Raw genomic sequence first — 22,098 nt, 5'->3', positions numbered from 1 at the left:
TTCCCTCAATTTCCCATTCAACCTATCAATTAAACCCAACACAACAAACTTAGTGTAATCCTACAAGTATAGTGTAAGAAGACATTATCCCTATCTCATACAGGTAGAGAGGTTATTTCCAATATACCCTCAGCTTAACAACAACAATAAGTTGAACTTCAGTATTTGCAAATAGTAAAATATTGTGTATGTCCAAAGGGGAGTTTACCTGGGGAATCATAAAACAAAATATATGCTTCCTCTCCCAAAACAACATCTTCATGAACCTCACAAACCTATGACAAAATCAAACAAAATATCAAGTTAGTCGTCGTAAACACACAAAATAAGCAAATTTATAGAAGGTTGGCCAAATAGGCTATGAGCGACATCTAAAGATGACACCGTTGCATACCTTCTCTGTCATCAAATTTGTACCATTCATTTGGAGCATAACGAATGAAGCTGTAATAGTGTCCTGAAGAGGGAGAAAACCTGTGATGCACTAAGTAATTCCACAAGTGGGGTTCCTTAGGAAGTAGAGAGAATGTTTCTGATAGACCTAATCGTTGATGCACTAAGTAATTCCACAAGTGGGGTTCCTTAGAAAGTAGAGAGAATGTTTCTTGTAGCATCCCCTTTTAGGAGAATACCACTTACGAAACAAAACTAATTATTTCTATTATTTTACCCTAAAAAAAAAACTTATTGAAAAACAATATATGAGTTTTATTTAAAAAAAATGATTTCCAATTCAACAATACTTCAGGTTCATAAAATACACAAAACTTCAAATAAGTAATTACCACAAAAATATTATATTCCTTCGTGCATAATGACAAGTCAAAATATGACCTAATATATTGCATTACTTGAGTTAAAAGAACACTCTAAAATAACAAAATTAGTCACTTGGTTTAAATTACAAGCCTTCAAAAATTCATAAATAAGTGCCACACATGTATCATGTACAAGTCCCCAAAATAATATACAAAACTAGATGTATATGCATATGTGATCTTCAAAAGAGCTCCCAAAAAGTCTATTCCACATGGCCATCTTCATATTCCGCCTTGCATATCACCTACGATAGAAAATAACTATCGCTAAGCATAAAGCTTAGTGGTGTATAACCTTTGGACTTAGAGCCATTAAAAATTCTAAATTTCCCTTTTCATCATAAGCGGTTCAATAAGGTAGCATTAAGTCCAAGTGAACAAGTATATCAAGTATCAAATATAAATCTTAGAGAGTTTCAAAATACCAATACTAAGATTCAAAGGCTTAAGTACCAAGAATGCTTATAATTCAATTCAAAAGAGTAGTCAAATAATCAATTTCACCCCATATGTACGTCATGCCTTCACACTAAGCACAATCAATATCAAGACGGACCGAAGCCCCCAAATCAAGAAGTGTCCATATCAAGAAGGGTCGTCACCCAATATCAAGAAGATCAAAGACCTGTTGAAAGTGGCTTTTCACTCGTACTAAAAAATGGACGAAAATCCATCGTTAAGACGAAATGTAAATCCAAAGTCAAGATGGGCAAGATCTGAATCGAGAGGCATGCCAATATCGATGACAAGTCACCGTAACAAGAAGGACAATTTCCCAACAAGAATGCAAAATGATCTAGCAATTCGTACAAGTGGGCGATTCAACGAAAGTTTTGCAATACTTGAGATAATAGCCATACCAAAATATAAAACAAGGAGTAAGGAAACAACCCAATAAAATACTTCAAATTTCAGAAAAATAAAATATTTCAAGTTCAAGTTTATACACGAACCTTGGCGTTTTAGCATACAACAAGTTCTACCACCACTCGCGGAGTTCAATTTCTCTATGTCATAGATCAACCAAAATCCACTTCGTCAAACAATTCCTCTTAGCTTGTATAAGAGAATATACACCTTAAATACACAATCAAACATCTACTTAAGTTTAAAAGCTCCAACATATCGAAACTAAACATAAAATCACTGAAAATCAACCCAAAATATCAAAACAGAAATTCTGGGCAGCACTACTGTCTTGTATTGCTGCTCAGTTTCGAAGGGGTAAATGGGATAATTAGGCTTTGTGTCCTCAAAGAAAGTTATAGCTATATGTCTTAGGGTCATATACAACTTTGAATCACCCCTACAGCAATTATGTACAACAAGATATGCTCAAAATACCCACAGCAGTCCATGTAGGACTTTTAGACCAAAATCTGGGCAGCACCTCCCCTGTACTTCATCACCCTTTTTCGAGTCAATAAAAGCAAAACTGGATTTTGGATCCTAAATAAAAGTTATAGCCCTATGAAATAGCTTTCCAAAACATCTTGAATCACTCAAAACTAAGTTTTACACAAGGAGTTATACTATAATTACTAACAGCAGTCCCAACCAAAAACGGGTTTGCAACCAAAGTTTATTCCCCCAATTTCGACAACAACAACTTATCAAGAACATCAACAACAATATAAACAATCATTCTACTTCATAACTTAACTAATTCCACCCATTTAATCCAACCAAAACATCCCCTAATCCATAAATTCCAACAAAGCAACAAACAAGTTTATAACACTATTTTCTCCGTTCTAATCCGTTAAATCTCTAAACAAGCTTGATAATAAGGAAAAACAACAACTAAATCTTACCTTGAAGTATAAGTCAACCACCTTAATACACTCCTTCTTCTCTGATTTTTAGCTCAAAATGAAGACAACACAACGTGCAACGTTTTTCTCTTCACGAGCTTCGGAAATCGGGACTCGAATTTGGGTCAAAAATGGCTTTTAATTCTCTCTCTCTCTATCTCTCTATAAGTCTATGGTGTTCTGGAAATATTTTGGATGAAAGGAAAGAGATAAGGCTGAACTTATCTCTTACATGGAAATAAATATGGGCTGACCCGATTTGGAATCGGGTTGGGCCAAATTTTCTTCCTATCTTGACCCTTCTGCCTTTCAATGTCCATAACTTTTTATTCCGATGTCGTATATAAGCCCATGACCTATGGTTGAAAAGGTATTTCAATTATCTACAACTTTCATTTTATGGGTTTTCCCAAATTTTCAAATTTTGATAGGGTTATGCCCTCCTGAAGTCAGATCATCCAAAAACATAACTTAAAAAAATAAATAAATAATTCTTAAAAATAAATTGGGGTGTTACATTTCTGATAGACCTAATCCTTGTTATGTGATCCCTAAATGCTAAAAAAGTTCAAATGGACCAGGGTCATTAAGAATATTTCTATAAAAGTTTTGTAAAACAATTTAACCGAAAGACATATGACCAAAATATTTAAGGGTTAACACACACGAAAATTGGAGAAAATTGTCATATTCCTGTTGAGTGACCCTAAATGCTGATAAAGGCCACGTGGATCATAGTGAGGCTATAGGAATTCTTCATCTGGTCATTATAGACGGTTCTGTAAAGATTTTACAAAAAAATTGACCAAAAGACATACAATCAAAAAAATCATGGGGTAAACACATGAAAAATAGAGAAAATCACTCAATTTATGTTGAATGACCCTCAAATGATAAAAAAAGGCCGCATGGATCACGAAGAATCTATAGGAATTCTTCCCCGGATTATTTCGGACAGTTCTGCAAAGGTTGTGCAAAAAATTGACCGAAAGACATATCACCAAAAAATTCATGGGCTAACATACACAAAAAAAATAGAGACAATCGTCTAATTCCTGTTGAGCGGCCCTTAGGCGCTAAAAAAGGACTTGTGGATCAGGCAAGGCTATAGAAATTCTTTCACAGGTTATTACGGATGGTTCTGTAAAAGTTTTGCAAAAAAATTGACCGAAAGACCACCAAAAAATTCATGAGCTAACTCACCTGAAAAACGGAGAAAATCGTCTAATCGCTTTTGAGTACCAAAGGCTAAAAAAAAGGCCGTGTGGATCATGATGAGGTTATAGGAATTCTTTTTCAGGTCATTACGGACGGTTCAGTAAAGATTTTGCAAAAATATTGATTGAAAGACATCGCGCCCTCACCTTTTTAAACACTGATGCTATGAAAGCTCTATCTTATCAATTTTAGATATAATTATCTAAAAATTTATTATAGCAATGTCGTTTTCTATGAGAGCTTATTTATACATTTTTGAAAAAATCACTACAACTTGAACTAACATCATAGCATAAAATATAAATATCGTTACACCGATAATAAAAAATATATGATTTAAAGTAAAATTGGTTTTAAAAAAAAAAAATTAACACCCATGCGTACATTTTTACGTCCAGGACTTACGCTTTTACGCTCGCGGCTTATGCCCCAAATTCCAGGACATACATCCTATGAATTTACGCCTTTAATATGCCCCTCCGGAGCATTTTTGGTATACCCCGCCTCGAGACTCACCTCAAAAACGTTTTTGAAAACACTGGTCAAGGAAACTTTGGAGAGGAAAATTAATTTATTATAAATATAATTTTTTTAAAAACCAAAAATTGTACGAGTGATATCCCATAATTGGTGTATGGGAGGATGGTGTGTATGTTATCTTACTTTTACCTTATAAAGATAAAAATGGCTTTTTCCGATACTTTTCCCTAGTTTTCCTATCATAATTGTTATTATTATTCTTACTCTTCTACAGGGAAAATATTGATTCATATTAATAAATACATCTGTAGAGTATAATATATTATGTTCTATCAACTGAGCATTCTACATAGAAAGAAATCGTCTGTAATGACCTAGGGAAGAATTTCTATAGCCTCTCCCTGATACATATCGCCTTATTTAGCATTTAGGGTCACTCAACATGAATTATGCTATTTTTTTATTTTTTTATGCGTGTTAGCTCATGAATTTTTGGTAATGTCTTTTGGTCAATTTTTTTACAGAACCGTTCGTAATGATCTGGAGAAGAATTCCTATAGCCTCGTCCTGATCCAGCGATTTATTTTTTTATCATTTGAGGGTCACTCAACAGGAATTAGGCGATTTTTTCTATTTTCCATGCGTGCCCATGAATTTTGTCATGATATGTCTTTCGATCAAAAATTTTACAAAATCTTTACAGAACTGTCCGTAATGATCAGGTAAAGAATTCCTATAGCCTCGCGCTGATCCACACATCCTTTATTAGCATTTAGGGCCACTCAACAGGAATAAAATAATTTTTCTCCATTTTTCGTGTATGTTATCCCTTAAACTTTTTGGCGATATGTCTTTCGATCAATCTTTTTGCAAAATAATTATAGAACCATTCATAATGACTTAGGGAAGAATTCTGAAAATTAATGTCTTTCATCCGCCTTTAGGTCAAAAAATGACAATTTTCTTTAACATAATTTTAATTAAATAATATAAATAAATTTTTTTAAACACATAGCGGCCATCTATTTTTTACTATTTAATTATTTAAAATTAATTATAAATCAAAATTTATTTAAGAGAATTTTAATTAAATAATTTGAATAATTTTTTTAAACACGTGGCGGTCATTTATTGGTTACAATTTAATTATTTAAAATTAATTATAAATTAAAATTTATTTAACATAATTTTAATCACGGAAAAGGGCCTAAAATGCCCTCCAACTATTGAAAATAGTACAAATATGTCCCTCATGCCCTTTTTCATTAAAAAAATATTATTTTTGAACCTAAAGGTAGATGTCCAAAACAATTTAAGCCCAATAGATGAATGAACAAAAATTTTATACCATTTTTAATAGTTCGAGAATATTTTAGAACCTTTTCTATTTTAAAAAAACATTTTCCACCGTCCCGAGCACACCTTTTGTCATATATTTCGCACAACTTGAATTGTTTATTTCAGAATGATAATATTCTTTTACTTATTATATAGTAGTAATTTTCAGTACTATTATCATATCATTGGATGCATATAGCAAAATGTATATGTATGCCAGGCTGATAAAGAGAATAAATCTAAGAGTTTTCACTAATTTACAGTTCAATGATTTCACGACTCGGACACGACTTAGTACACAGTATATTGTTGAACAAAGCTGCACGAACCTCATCGAGAACTAAACGAAGATAAAGAAAGACACAGAGAAATTTTTAACATGGCAACACCGACTTCTTCAAAGCCTATATAGAGTTCCGAAAGAAATTGGTACAAAATGTTTGCATCTGCCTGAGATATTCTGGTCCCGTAGCCTCACAGGATTCGGTCTTGAAAATCAGAGATCAAGGTTGACGCAAATGATCCAAGTCTCTTTCCAGTTTCTCCAGCAATGTTTTTCAGAGAGGACATGTCCTGTTGTGCCTGAAAACATAGAGACAAATGAAAGAGTAATCCTTTCAATATCTTCGTGTGAGAACTGAAAAACATTTATATTTGTGTCATAATTGCTTCTATACCTGGAACGAGATCCGGTTAATGAGATCACCAGCCGTGAGGTCCAGATCTGATCTATCATCGTCACCAAAAAGGTCTGCACTTGAAATGGCACTTGAACCCTGAGAAAAGATAGTGGTAGAAAACATTTAGGAGCATACCCGAGAAATTTACCAGAGCCAACCGGTGCACGATTCTAATGGATAATAGGCCTCCTCTACCATGATCTGCTTAAACACCAGGCTTTTGTCCCCTGCAACCCCGCCCCCCCCCCCGACCGAGCAGGTTTCATCAGCTTTCTTTTATGATGGGCCAAGTTCAAGTAAATACTGAACTCGTTCGCGAGTCGACAGTAAGAAGCTTCTTCCTCCATCAGTCAGATTACATACACAATAAGCAACTAATGAAAGCAACAGATAGGCTAAGGTAACAAGTAGTTAACCTGATTAACGTCAAATGCTATAAGCTGGGCAGATCATTTTAGCTTACAGATTATATTTATTTGTTGAAGTCGCAAATATAAGCTCCTTAAAATGAGATCTAAGTATTTTAAAAAGAATTAAAGGGTTTAAATTTACTGTGGTACATCAGCACAGCAGCATTTAGTCAACTTGTTATGCAAATGATCAAAAGCAATTCTGAAGCAAATAAGCAAGAAGTGGTCTTCACGACAACTCTAACAAATGGAATTTCTAGAACTATCAATCCCCCGGTAAACAGCATCAATAAGCTATCCTCAACTGCAGATACATATGGTTCTGCGACCCACGTTCTACTGTACTGGTACTTAGATAAATTCCATTGTAAAAGACTCTCACAGTAACCTCTGAACAATCTTTTCAAGTTGCGACAAGTTCGAAGCAAAATGATAGCATGGGAAGAAGTATAGTGCATTAGGATAAAAGGGAAAGGGAACAAGGAGAAACGCAAGACATATAATTGTTGCGATGGCAGAGAGCTATTTCTAATTAATTTATAGGACACAACCCTACTATGATAATGAATGCGGAATGGGAGATGGTCAAATCAACGTGTCTGCATGCTTATTAAAAAAATAGCTACACCCCTGAATATATTTGAATGTTATCTACAACAGCAGTCATACCGAGAACTTCTGAAGAGAAACTGAGGCTTCCTTTTCAGCTTTGCTCTGATCACCAAAGAATTGGGCGGATGAAATGGCTTTTGCATTAGTAAACTTCTTCCTTGCTTCATCAGTTTCCTCAATCTGATAAAAATAGGATGTAAGTTAATTAAATAAAACAAACACTGTCAGTAGAAAGTGAGAAAAGTGTGGCATCAATGAAGTGGGGGAGAACCATGAGTCTTAGGTTCAAACCCAAGTGGAAACAAAAAACTCTAGGTGATTATTTCCTATCTACCCAAGCCCACTACTTGTGCTGGTGGGAGAGAATAAGTACCTGGTGGAATTAGTCAAGATGTGCAGAAAGCTGGCCCAGATCACCGTCGATGAAAAAATAAATAAATCCGAAGACTACAGAAACAACTAAGGCAAAGCAGTCTACTCATAAATCACGAGCAAAAGAAGAACTGAGTGAGAACAACAAATCACAAACTGAAGGACAAATTCAACACCAAATGAGGTAAAAAGAAGGAAAAAATGCCAGGCAAACTATATTACAAAACATCCAAAAGTCGTTTTTTATTTTAATTTTCATTAATCATTAGTAAGCAAACACTTGAAACAAACAACAACATACCCAATGAAATCCCACAAGTGGGGTAACATTTAGAATGTAACATTTTATTTTTTCTCGAATGACTAAAAATCTAGAGATACACTAGCAATTTGGGTAACCTAATTAAAATGTTTCTTCGGTTGGGAAGTGAGTTGGGCAATAAGTATATACAGAGTGCTAATGGGTTGTTTCATTTTTTTAAAAAAAAATAACAATGTAAGGGAAGAATTTGAAGTTCCAAATGGCAACACTCTTTCCTAAATCAATAACAATCCTCGTTCTTATTTTTTTTTGATAAAGAACAATCCTTGTTCTTATTGACAACACAGGATACTGGAATAGGATCAAAAAGTAACAAATCTCTCACAGGTCACTGGCCCCAGGCCCCAACTTAGTATTGATCAGAATATAGTCCACCCACCTAACTGCTGCAACTATGTATAATACAGAGTTAAATTTCTGCTTTCAATCCAGAAGGTCAAGGGTAAAAATTAAATCACAAACCAATCAAGCTTGATTTTTCTTTTATTTATTGTGAAAATTTAAAATTGCTTATCTTGGATAACACTTATGCAGGTTCAGAAAAAACTCAAGCCAGCTCCAAATAGATCAATGTAGACATTTAATAGGTAATAGGATGTGGTAGAAGGCATGATCATACCAAGAAATTAATATTCCCAGGAATATCAAGGTGCAGGATGAAGTTTATATCTTTCCCTTCTAACTAAGAGGTCGTTTGGTTTGAATACAAGTTATGATGAGATTAGTTATGACAGGATAAGTTATGATGGAATTAGTTATGATGGGATAAGTTGTGAAGGGATTATTTTTTATTGAGTGTTTGGTTTGTTGCTTTCAAAATAATATGCATTATATAAATTTTAAGAATAAATTACTTGGTTACAAAAATGCCCTTTATGAATGTGAAAAGTAATGTATTAAAAAGGTTTAAAGGGATATTTTTGTCATTTAACTACTTTATCCCGGGATTACTATACCACTCAAGGGGAAGGATAACTTATCCCAGTCATAATTATTAATCCTGGGATAAGTTATCCCACACTTTGTAACCAAACAAACAATTGAGGGTTACTAAAAATTTATCCCAAAATTATTTTGCCTTATCCACCACACCAAACGACCCCTAAGTGTGACACTACTTCCTTTATATCTCACAGATACTCATCAATATTAAAATTTCACTGCAACAGCTTTATTAGAATCCTTGTATGACAGTGAGCATAAAAACTAGAATAAGAACTCACTTGAACTTTTGAAGAATTTGAGCTTTTCTTTGTGAAACCGCTTTCCATTCCATAGTCCGCAAAAAAATTGGAGGAAATTGGAGGGGATACATGGTTAAGAACACGTCCAGAACTCATCTCAGAGGGTTGGACATTGTCTGTGTACTCGAACCGAGATGTGAATGATGAGCCAACAGTTGGTGCATTACTTGCAGAGTTGGAGGAAGAAACTTGAACAGGCGGTTCTTCAGGCTTCTGGTCGTACAGGCTTTCACTTGTCTGTAAAGATGCTCAATCAATTAATTTAAATTCCAAATTTGTTAAACACCTTACTCTAAACTTCATGTATAAATCTTCATTCCAAAATATGCAATTTATACCCTGCACCCATTTCTCAAGCTTGGAGGTCTAAGATGTACCTTTTTAGTAAGTTTCCGAGCTCCAAGTCCACCTGGCTTGCCAGATTTCTTTGCAACTATAGGTTTCTTAATTGAAGTAGTAAAAACAGATTGTGATGCTTTGGGTGAAGCAGAAACCTCTGGTGTTTCATTCTTAAATGATGAGGTTTCTTTTGGAGCTTCACTAGTCTTAATATTAGAAAATCCATTTGTAGTCTGCACAGCCTGAGAGGCAACAGGTGATGCTGGCAAACCTGCATCCTCTACTTTACTTTCCTCTGCTTTACTTTTAGCAACTTCTTTTGAGAGTAATTGTTTATACAATTCGGCAGCCCTAGAGGTATACTTGGCTTCAATCTTGCCTCCACCCGTCCATCCGTGCTGCTTGAAAAAAACTTGAGCACGGTTATTTCCACCAAAGTACATCATCTTTAACTGATCTGGAGACCATGAATCTAAATTTGTCGATCTGCAATAATCAATTCATTAGAAAATGGACAGAGTTAGAAATGCCAAAATAACAGAGAGAAGGCAGAATATATTTGTTTGCAGTTGGCCCCCACCCATTCCCACCTCAAAACAATACTCCATCCGCTCCACTATGTCAAGACATTATTTCCTTATTAGTCTGTTCTAAAAAGCACATTTTAGAACAGTACATTTCTATATTTGGTAACAATTGAATTTGAAACTTCAGATTTAACTCTTTAAGGAGAAGCTTTTTTAAGCCACACAAATGGTATGGCATGTTTAAGACCACGAGTTTTATTTCCCTTAAAGAGAAGCTTTTATAGCCACACAAATGTTATGCATGTTTAACACCGCGGGTTTTAAAAGTCCTCATTTCTTTCTTAAACTTCATGCCTAGTCAAACTATACCAAACAAACTGGAATGGAGGGAGAACAGAAGAAAAGGAGGTGGGGCCAGAGGCAGAAGATCACCCTCAGCCTGTAGTAGATATCTCAACCATGCTTAAGGAAATGCAAAGGTATATTATCAACCCTCCCTAACACATACTATCAGATACATGCACTCAAACTCTATCTTACACTCCCGTATCTTCGCACCACCAACACCCCTCCACTCCCCCCCCCCCCTTTTTCACCAAGCGAGCCCATATAGACAGCAAAAACACCTCAAAGTTTAGCCTTCATGGCCTTCCATAGTCTCCCATTGCCAATTGTTCTCATAATCAATCAAACAAGGTACCTAGATTTATTATTAACCATGATATTGTTGTCATCACTTTTTTAATAAGGTAAATAATATTGTCTATTGTTGTCCCTGCTTGACTTATACTTCTGATATGCTGGTTGTTAGAGCTAGGAAGAGGTCCAGCTACCAAGGTGAGGTGAGATGAGATGAGCAACAATGGAAGTGATGAGGCCCAAAGTGTGATGCACTGGTCATGCCAGTTGTTAGAAAAAGGAGGCATGTTGCATTATCCTGTTTTCACAACCAAGAAGTCCAACATGGAACTTCCCTTTTCTGTTCTTCTTAGTCTTATATAATCCAATTGGCAATGTGATTTGAAAAGAATAGTAGTGACATTATAATGTGAAGAACTAGCCCATGGATAAAGAAAAGGCTCTACACCCTCCTCAAAAGAAAGAAATGGGGTTTTTCAATGAGGGGAAGAAAATGTGTTAAGAAGAGCAATAGCCAGATTACAGTTGCTCACACTTTTTTTGAGGTTTCGCTAACCATGATAGGTAGGAAACTGAAACTAAAGTTGACACAGGAAGAGCCTATATCACTCCTTTCTTTTTTAAGGATCAAGAAATTCCCTAGGGCGAATGGAGCACGGTTTGTTACTCAATGGATTGTCGGTGTGCCCTTAGTTTTTCTCCACTTACATTCCAAGCATTTCTCTGCGACTCGATTCAAATCCGTGACATCTGCCTAATCCACACATCGACATTGTCGTGATGTGCTCAAACCATTGGATCAAAAGCCCTGAGGGCAAACACAGGAAGTCTCTAGAGGTGGTCATACCAATAGTTTGGCAAAATGAAGCAGCACATGCTTTGGAGCTGTTGTAGCATAATGTAGAATCAAGATAACAACCCAACTTTCCGAGATATCACCTTTTTTTCTTTTTGAGAAAGCTAAGGTACTTTATTGTTAAAAGCACTAAGATAGTGCACAAAAATGCAAGGATATATAGAGAAAACACAGCAGCCCTTAGCTATGCAGGAAGCCCATCATCCATGTCATATGCAACATCAGTCTTACTTCAACAATACAAAAGCTGAATTAAGCATCTTAGTTGCTGAACAGTCTTTCTTCCATCTTCAAACTATCTATTGTTTCCCTCTTTTTAAATACCACAGATCATGCAAAGGGGAATAGATAGGCACGGTGACTTACTGATAATCTGAACAGCTGGTAATTTCTAGCTCCACAAAGCTTTTTAGGGCCTGTTTGGAAAGCCACCATGTAATTGGGATTTGGTGTAATTGGGTGTAATTACACTCTTTGGCATGTTTGGTAAACCAAGTAATTACTTGTTAAGAGAGAAATTGAGTGTAATTGAAGGGGAGTAATTAAACTCTTCAATTCTCAAGGAAGGGCAAGAAATTGATGTAATTACATCATGTAATTACATGAAACTTTTTAAAATTCTTCTTTTATTTATATTTATATTTTTTCATTTTAATTTATTTTTTATTTCTATTATTTACATTTCCTTCTCATTCTCAATCTTTACTTTTTCATGTGATTCCATGCAATTTTTCATATTATTTATTTATTTATTATTCTATTTGTTTTATTTGCATAATTTTGTTAGTATTCTAATTTTTAAATTAAAGTAGAATTCATTATTAAATAAGGTTATAGACTTACGTTTTTCTTTTCTTTTAAATCGTATTTATGTACGTTGTATTGAAATTTGATATAAGAGTATTATGTTAAAATTTTTGTTTTGAATTTAGAATTTGTCATATTTTCAATTTCATTTATTTTAGTAGTATTGACTAGATATTTCACACTGCAAACCATTTATTTTTTAGTTAAACTTGATAGATTATTTTTTTGTCAATTGTTTTAATAATTTTATGACATTATATCTATAATATTAACATTTTCGTCAAACATACATTTCATGATGTTCATAAAAATCTCATACTTTTAGTTTTTATGATTAAATTAATCAAAATATACTAATTTAAAAAATATAAATAAATTTATTTTTATAATATTAGCTAAGAACATATGTTTGTTAATTAATATATATCTTAAATATTTAATTTAATATCATTTGTAAAGGTCCTTATTTGTCTAATATAATTTTTAAATTTTAAATGATTAAATTTTATTTTTAAAATTTAATATAACCTTATGATTACACTTGTGGAACCAAATAGTACACTAGTAATTACACTGTAATTACATTCTGACAAACAAACAAGTCATTGTAATTACTAGGCTGTGTAATTACACCTACTCCAATCTATGTTGCGCAGACTCTTCGTTTTTGCCGCTGAACCCGCCTCGACACGAGACGGGTGTGGGTGCAGGGTGCGTCTCCGATTCGGTCAACTTCGTCCGGATACTTTGACCAAGTCAAGTTGGGGAAGAAGAGAACTATTTCAATGGCCGCCAGAAGTTGACCATATTTTCTCGGATGAACTACATAAAAGAATAGCTAACAGAGATGTCGACGACATTTTCTCCGACATTTTCTCCGACGATCAGCGACGAACTTGTAAGTTACGAGATCTCTCGATTCCACTTTTCATAAGGACTTCACTGAAAGAATAGAGAGGAGCTGAAGCGAAGAGATTTATGAGGAGAAGAAACGAACAGAAAAGACCGTTTTAGTTCCTTTTGGAAAAGAACAGAGGAAAACAATGGAGGGACTGCAGCGAGCCCTAATTCCTTTTCTCTTCATAGTGACGTAACTCTTGTTTTGGGCTTGGTGTTGGGCCAAGTGCCCAAGTCTGCTTTATATACAATATCATTTGATATAATAAATTTATACCAAGAATAAATATCCCATAATATAGAAATAAATTTACTTTGCCACAAATTGTATTTATACCAAAAAAAATACATAATATATTTTATCTATAAAAAAATATACCATACATATACTACATATATATTCATATAATAAACATTTTTCCTTTACAAAAAAATAATACTCTTAGAATAATTTGTACCATGAATATTTATCCCATAAATGTATACCAATACTATAAGAATAATCCGACTTTTTTCATAAAAGTATATTTATACTATAAAATATATGGTATATATTTAAGATATAAATAAAGTATACCCTGCATATATTTAAAATAAAAGTTAAATCCTACAAAATAATACTTTACATATAAATTATACCATGAATATTTATTCCATAAATGTATACCATAATAAAATAATAATTTCTTATATCTAAATTATATTTATACCATAAAATACATAATATATTTTAGATAATATAAGAAATTATACTATTCATGTATTACGTATAAAAAATCATATGTAATAATATTATTAATATTGATTTTATATAAATATAAGAAGTGACAATACTAATATGTTGTCCTTCATAGGTAAATATATTCCCTGCAACTCATCCAGCACTGGAGATACTGTTTTTTAGTATGTATCTACCATCGGGCCTGTCTTTAATCTAACTATCAAGAAATTTTAGGAGTTGACAATACTAATATGTTGGTCTAATATAACATGGATCTTTCATTTGATCATGACGTATCGTGTCAAGAAAGTGTATGTGGTGCGGGTGCATGGAGCAGATTATAAAAAAACACCTACTAGTGCAAATACTTGTGCACACCTAGTAAAATCCATGTAACATAGATCTTGGGAGACTAATCCAACTTATGTTGGTATTCATCTTCCTTTACTTTAATATCCATCAAAGCTTGGAGTATCAGTTGCTTGATATGAAAGCCAGCTAACAAGATACTTGTGCATATGAAAATAATCCATTTGGATAGAATGTTAAATCAACCATATATTTGAAGCCCCAAAGCCAAACCTATGGTGAATGCATTTATGGTCTTTAGTGCGTAAATACGGATGCAAACTAGTACTATCAGATTCCTTTTATAGTTCCATTCTTACACATAAAAACTAGCTCTCAGCTACAAATATCAGATGTTACGGCAAAATCTGTTCTTTTTTCCTCCTTCAATATGATAATGTATCTGAATCATCAAGAACCATTCCCTTGACACCTATTGATAAGAGAATGGACTTCACTAGGTGAACACTTACTGATATTATCTATTTAAGTACTCCTTACATAATACCATTCGTTCTCACTCGACAGTTTTCTCGAGTTTAAGCTCCTCTCATCCACTAAACCAGAAAATCTAAATAAAATTGATGTCCTAAACTCAATCTATACTCCTGATTGTCCGGCACACATTCATCCAAAGATGCAATCTTTTAATACATCCCCATGTTAGTTGCAACATTGAGAAATGAGAGGGATCCACTGTTTATAAGGCAGAAATCCCGGCTTCTAACCTGTTGATTACAATAATTTCATCATTCCTAGTCGTTTTTCCACAGTATCAAATAAAACCTAAACTGCGTACCTTATATAACTTCCAAACAAAATTTACTGGTAAAGTTACCGTGTATAAACAAAGAACATAGCTGAAAATCAGCTCATCGAGCAAAAATAATAAACAAATGCTTAAAAGACGAGAAAAAATGATCAAGTTTTAAAATGTACCTAACAAAACTGATGTGAACACCAAGGCTACGATGCGTTGCTGAACAATCAATACACAAGAAGATCCCATACGTAACCGACGCCCATGTAGGGTTCTTCGCATTGCAATCAAAGCACATCTGATAAAATTCAAACAAAAAAAAAACAAAATTCAAGCTAAATCGTTCATAAAACAAAGATCTACTCAGCAGAAACACTAGATCTAAATCAGATCTCAAATTCCTAAACCAATTCAAACAAAAATACAAGCAAAATCACACAAACAAATCAAATTTAAATAAAATAAAACATAATTTTCAATCAAAACTCACAATATAGAAGACGAAAAATAGAAAAATCATCAGCAGATAATAAAAAATGGACAAAAAATAGAAAAAACATGAATTCAAATGGAAACCTTGTTATCGGACTTGGCTTTGAGCTTCCGGAAAACGGCGTTTTTGTCCGTGAAGCTGTCGGCGGCCATGGCTGTAGAAAGAGAAAGGGGAGGAGAGAGAGAGAGTGACGTTCCGAGAGGAGGAGGAGAATGAGTTCTTTTAGAGAGAGAAAGAAGCCTCCTCAGGGAACGTACAAGAAAAAAGAAGAAAAAAACAGAGAAGAAACACCAAATCACTGAAGAAATATCGATGACCGCTAACAGCTTGTTTGGATGGTTTGTTTACTGTCTTATTTCATATTATTTTAATAAATAGATTATATTATTTTTCATCGTTATTTTATATCACGATGTAATTACACTAAATCGATTGTAAAAAAAAATGAATCTTTTCCTTATTATCTAACAATAGATTTAAAAAATACAATATAATAAAATTTAAATAACAATCAAAATAAACATTGTATTACCAATAATAAAATACAATAAAATGGATAACAACCATCTAAATAAGGTGCAACAGTGTTTGGTAACAGATTTGGAGGTAAGTTATCCTGATATTAATTTTTTTTATAAGTAATATCATGTTTGATAGTTAATTTTAATAGGTTGATTATTTATGTTTAAAATTAATATTATATTTAATTTACTATTTAGAAACTCGCATAACTAATAAATGTATAAGTTATAAAATAATTTTATGTAGTTTATACATGATAAAAAGTAAATAACTAATGTCTATATAAAATAATACTACATAAAAAAAAGTTGTAATTAATTTCTACATAATCAATATCTGAATAACTTTTATCAGCTGCCAAATTAGTAATAGTTTAAAATTGTTTGTTATGTATCCTTATAAGAGTAACAGTGAAAATTCCCAATTTGTAAAACGTAAATTTGATGTGACTATGTCGTTATTTTATTTAATAATTTTATTTATTTAAATAATTTAATTGATTAGTTATCTAAATTTTTATTTTATTGGTAAAAATTTAATTCATTGTTTTAAATAAAAAATAATTCGTTATCTTTTGAAAATTATTGATGTATGATAAAAAGTAACAATTTAATTTTAAAATATGGAATCTATTTTTTGTGAAAAAATTATATTATAACTTATTTTAGATTAGGAGTTTCAAAAATCATTAACTTTGTCTTTTTAATCTTTTGAGTACTTTGATGGGTTTCCTTACAAATAAAATCCTTTAAAAAGGCGGCAATGGAGGGTTTTGGGAGTGAAGTTGAAAGGGAAAGGCCATGGCTTTTTCTTCATTCCGTTCAATAAATTTTTCTTCTATGTTGAATAGATTCCGATTATGCCAGCGCTCCATTTCTGCCAAGGCGTCTTCTTCTCCGAGAGACAAAGATAAAGAGAGATTGATGTTTGATTCAGACAAGGAAACGGCGGACCTAACTTCAGGAATCAGCAGACCACTTTCTGAGATACTCAAAGAGCTGAACAAGAAAGTTCCAGATTCACTCATCAAGTTTCGTCATGAACCTAATGGATTCTCCATCAAATACATCCCATGGTGACTCACTTTACTTTTGTTGTTGCTATTTTTTTGGTTTGTTCACTTTTATACTTGATTTTTGATATGTTTACTTGAGTTAGTTTGTAGTGTGGTAAGGTTGCATACCCTCCCTAGACCCTACTAGTGGGATTACACTCGGTATGATGTTGTTGTTTTTGTGCTTACGCTTTTGCATTTGATTAGTTGGACTTGAATTGCTTATAAAGATTATACCTTTTTGGGGGATTTTCGTGGTTTTTGATTGATGACATTACTCACCTTCAACATGTGTTCTATCTTGTTTAAATTATGCATTTTAGAGTGAAGGGTGAAATAACACCTAAAGTATCATTTTATTGAGTTTCATACATGAACTATCGTGCGTGTTATTTTTCTTCCTGAATTATCACCAACTATTTATAAACACACCTCAACTATCAATTGTTCCCTTTTCCTACGTAAAGTATCACCATCGTGCAGGTAGAATAAGTGAGTAATTGATAGTTAAGGTTTGTTTTGATAAATAGTTGGTGATAGTAAACTCATACACCTGATAGTTTAGGTATGAAACTCAACAAATTGAGATACTTTTAGGTTTGTTTTTATCATTAATTCTTTTTGTTTCAAATAAACTGATGGTTAGGTCTGGCTAAAAGGCTTGTACTCACTTGAAAATCTTAGTTTGACTTTGTAAATTGACTCCTCGTCCCATAATTGTTTGCCTAAGAGTACTACGTTCAATAACTCCAGTAGCTTTCACTTTCACACCACCTTACTTATGATCACTTAGAGTGGTGTGGTACTCCCAAAGCATCTTAACCAATTCCCTAGCATATCCCTCTTCCGAAGATGACAAATCCATTATCCTACAGATTAACGTTGTTGCTCGATCGGATACTTTAGGCAGGCATTTTCTTGGCTAACCTGAATGGTTGATGGACACATTTCTCTGTTCGATAAACTGCTTTGTTTAGATCAATTAACACCAGAAGAGGACTAGGAACTGTAGACAAATCTTTGTATATGCAATATCATGTGCATTTAATTTGTCAACTGCCTCTACAGCGCTGCCGTAAGGAGCTAAATTCAACTCTTATGAAAAGTTATGAGCATACAAACCAAACTTTATGGCAATGACTGAAATTGCCCAAGGCCTATATTGATCTTTTTGGAAGCCTTTGCACAATCACGTGTGACAATTAATAACTCAATAATTCTTTTACATCAAAAAAAATAAAATCAACAATTCTGTCTTTCTTCACCTTATATGTTTTCACACACTAAACGACATTTATGTAATGCCTTTCGATTAGGAGCCCGTTTGGATGGGCTTAAAAAAAGTAACTTTTATGTATGAAGTGCTTTTAGAACTTTGAAGAGCTGAAAGTTATTTTTATAAATAAGCAGTTGAGTGTTTGGATAAAAGTGCTTAAATGAGGAAAATGATGTGAATTTTAGGGTTAAAAGAATGAAAAGGGTAGTTTGAGAATTTAGTTAAAATATAAGAGATATAAAAGTAATTTCTATGGTCAAAGAAAATGACTTTAAGCACTTAGAAAAAAAAAGTTAGGAATCCTAACTTTTCATTTTTGACTGAATTTAAGAACTTTATGGCTTAAAGTTAGCATTAGGCAAACACGTCCAAAAGCTAAAAGGAGGCTTTAAGTTGGTTTTGACCAACTTAAAGCCCATCCAAACGGACTCTAGATTGTTCTCTGTTCTTCAAAGCACTTAGTCAACCATCAATATTATCTAGAAGAAACGTTTTGATGTGCTAATGAACCATTTTGACTGTGTTCGGTTTGACAACAAATACTTTCTGTTATTGTTTATCTTGAATTATTAATAATATTTTCTAAAGGGGAAAATATATTCATACTTATCCATCTTATCTAAAGTACTGCTATAGCACCAAAAGTACAGATTTTTAATTCATTTGTTTTTTATTCTAGCAATCTATAGCTTCTTTCCGTCAAAGCATGCCTTGTTTCTTTCCGGCCATAAGGTCCACATTATGCAATTGGGAATAGCTCTCCATATTGACTTTAAGCTCTTTTTAACTTTCTGTGATTGCCGCACGTCCAACAAGCTACTAAGTTTCTCTGGTAACACCAAAGATGGCCATTATGCTAAAGAAAAGTTCCCACCATTGTCTTGAGAATCTGCAATGCAAGAAAAGATATGAATCTTATTTCCTACTCTGAATTGCAAAAATAGCATCTACTAACAAAAGGAAAAAATCTCTCCTTTGTAACTTGTGTTGTGTTTGGTAAGCATCCCTAGCTGCTAGCCAAGCAAAAAACTTACTTCCATAGGTGCTTTGGTTTCAAATCATCTTTTAGGGACAACTAGGAATTCCCTGATTGAATCGTTGCAACAACATTTTGTAACAGTTATTGACTGTAAATACCGTATGCCTACTTAACATGAATTGTTGTTGAAGATCTACTAAAGGTAGATCATTAATAAAGTTTGAGAATTCTCTGGTTGCTCTGGTGTTTCTTGCTTCTCCCGTTTTTTTCTTTCATACATGTAATTACATTAAAAATCTCCTCCAACAGCCCGTGTTTGTGAAAAAATTCCACTGATAGCGGCAAGTTCTTTCCATAAGTACTTCCTTAGTTTCCCATCACAGGGGCCATAGACCCGACCCCTGTGAAAGCATATTTTAACCCACTGTTAATCTCCTCCAGGAAGCAAATCATTATCCTTTGCAGACATCCCAAATGTACGTATTGAGTATTCTCAACTTTTTAAACTCAAAAATATCATCAAAATACTACTTTTATTGTATACAATTCTTTAGATGATCACTATAAGTTAATGCATACTTACTTTTATACTCAACCAGACAAGGAAAATGAACATTAAAATGATTTTCCGAAATAAATCATTTTCTATGAAATACATTGTCCTCCATAACAAATGCACCCAAAGTATCAACTCTGGGTGGTCAACTTTGTTGCTTAGTTGATTTTGAAACATGTTGACATCAATGCATTTGTGAAAGTGTAGATCGGTGTTTTTTCTTCTTTTTATATTGGTGTGAACCTTCAATCATTTTTCTTCACCTGAAGTATTAACACTTTGCCGGAATAGTGTGTTCTGCATTTTGTTTCTGTTGCTTTTTACAATTTAAAGAAAATCAACTTACTTTTTATGACTTGTGAATCTTTGCAGGCATATTGTGAATAGGATTATGAATTTACATGCTACAGGTATGTCAAAGATCTTTCCCTTTTAATGCGAATGAAACTACTTTTACTTTAGTCAGCCAGTTGACAATCAAATTTGTTGTCAAATTAGAATGGTCTGGCGAAGTTCGAAGCATCACTTACTCATCTGATGGCAAGTCAGTCTCAGTTGTTTATCGTGTGACGATATATGGGACTGATGCAGAGGTATTGCTATCTTTGTTACTTATGCTTGACAGATTGTTTCTATGATTAAGATATTCTTTTGTGTAGTGATAACTAGCCTGCTCTTGATAATATTTACCGAAGGCAAACCTTCACTTTTTCGGGTGCAAGGAAGAACATCTCTTAATTGCTTCTCACTTACCATCTTCGAAAAATAGAATAACTTATCCAATGATGTAATGAATTAATTTGCTTGCTCTGTATTGACTTAGATATATCGAGAATCGACTGGCACTGCTTCAGTAGATGATCCAGGTTATGGTGATCCGGTGCAGAAGGCAGAAGGTATGGCATTTCGTCGAGCTTGTGCTCGTTTTGGTCTGGGACTTCATCTTTATCATGAGGACATGTCATAGACTGGGATAGCTCCAAATTTCTTTTTGGCATTAGCAAAGATCCCAAATTTTGTGGTAAAAAGACATTACCAACAAGGCAACTGCATTATGGAGTCTGCTTCTTATTGTAAAATTGCTGTATTATCTTGTTACAAGTATTTTCTTGATCTTCTTGATTTTGTAAGCCCAAAATTGTTCTTTCAATGTGGCAAGTAGGTATTTACTCCACCCAGTCTAGGGGATTGTGTGCATTGGTTGGTTTTGTTCGATTCGATTTTATATATTATTAGTTCAATTTATTGGTTTTCGATTTTTAAATATGTTAAATTAATAATCAAATCAATAAAATATTTTTGAGTGGTTTTTGGTTTAACATATAAAAAAATGCTCATAAAATAATTATATGACTTCTCCAATAATTGGTGCGACAAAACAATAATGTAACTTTATAAAATGCTCATAAAATAGTAACTAACTTGGAAAAAATTATACAAATGCAATACAAATATAAAACAAGAACAATAATGTAAATTGAAGGCTAAAGGGCAAAAGTAGTAATATATTAATATTTAATATTTATGTAAGGGTAAAATAATAGATTATTATTGTCTTAATGGATTATCGATTTATCCAATATTAATAAACCAATATCAAACTAATAATTCAAAAAAAATAATTATAAAACCATTAAAAACAAATATGAGTATTTGTACAACTTCGGCTAGAGAAGGAGAACTTGCTTAAATTAGTTGGCCCAAATAGCAAAGCTGTCTATTTTCATCAGTAGCCCAATAGCTATTCTGGGCCAATCCAACAAGGAGCTTAAGCTAGATGAGAATTGGGTTTGCCCATAAGTATCTGTAATTGTTCAGAGAACTAGTGTGTTTGGTACGAAGGAAAATATTTTCATGAAAAATAAATGAATTTTTCAGTTATTTTTTAATGTTTGACAAGTAAGTAAAAATAATATCTAAGGAACATTTATATGGGGTAGAGAGTGGGGGTTCGGGAGGTGGAATGATCAAGATATGGGGGTTCGGGACGTTGGGTGGATGGGAAGAGACAATAAA

At 33.3% G+C, this 22,098-nt stretch overlaps 2 protein-coding genes across 2 annotated transcripts; one reads left to right on the top strand and one right to left on the bottom strand.

Moving 5' to 3' along the window:
* Positions 1-5,893: 5,893 nt before the first annotated feature.
* On the bottom strand, positions 5,894-16,031 carry LOC129888770 (probable ADP-ribosylation factor GTPase-activating protein AGD8). Its single transcript, XM_055963774.1, has 7 exons — positions 15,779-16,031; positions 15,382-15,500; positions 9,686-10,133; positions 9,288-9,545; positions 7,428-7,550; positions 6,346-6,444; positions 5,894-6,250 (listed from the first exon to the last, which is right to left on the bottom strand). Exons 1-7 carry the CDS (start codon positions 15,845-15,847, stop codon positions 6,143-6,145), a joined length of 1,224 nt encoding a protein of 407 aa, XP_055819749.1. The 5' UTR covers positions 15,848-16,031; the 3' UTR covers positions 5,894-6,142.
* Positions 16,032-16,920: 889 nt separating this feature from the next.
* LOC129888769 (DNA repair RAD52-like protein 1, mitochondrial) lies at positions 16,921-21,326 on the top strand. Its single transcript, XM_055963773.1, has 4 exons — positions 16,921-17,292; positions 20,455-20,492; positions 20,581-20,675; positions 20,906-21,326. The coding sequence occupies exons 1-4, from the start codon at positions 17,018-17,020 to the stop codon at positions 21,047-21,049; spliced, it is 552 nt and encodes a 183-aa protein (XP_055819748.1). The 5' UTR covers positions 16,921-17,017; the 3' UTR covers positions 21,050-21,326.
* Positions 21,327-22,098: the final 772 nt, after the last annotated feature.

This window comes from Solanum dulcamara, chromosome 5 (genome assembly GCF_947179165.1).
Source record: "Solanum dulcamara chromosome 5, daSolDulc1.2, whole genome shotgun sequence".
In the NCBI taxonomy this organism is placed as follows: Eukaryota; Viridiplantae; Streptophyta; class Magnoliopsida; order Solanales; family Solanaceae; genus Solanum; species Solanum dulcamara.
The sequence above is the reverse complement of the archived record's forward strand: the minus strand, read 5'-3'. Positions and strand labels throughout refer to the sequence as shown.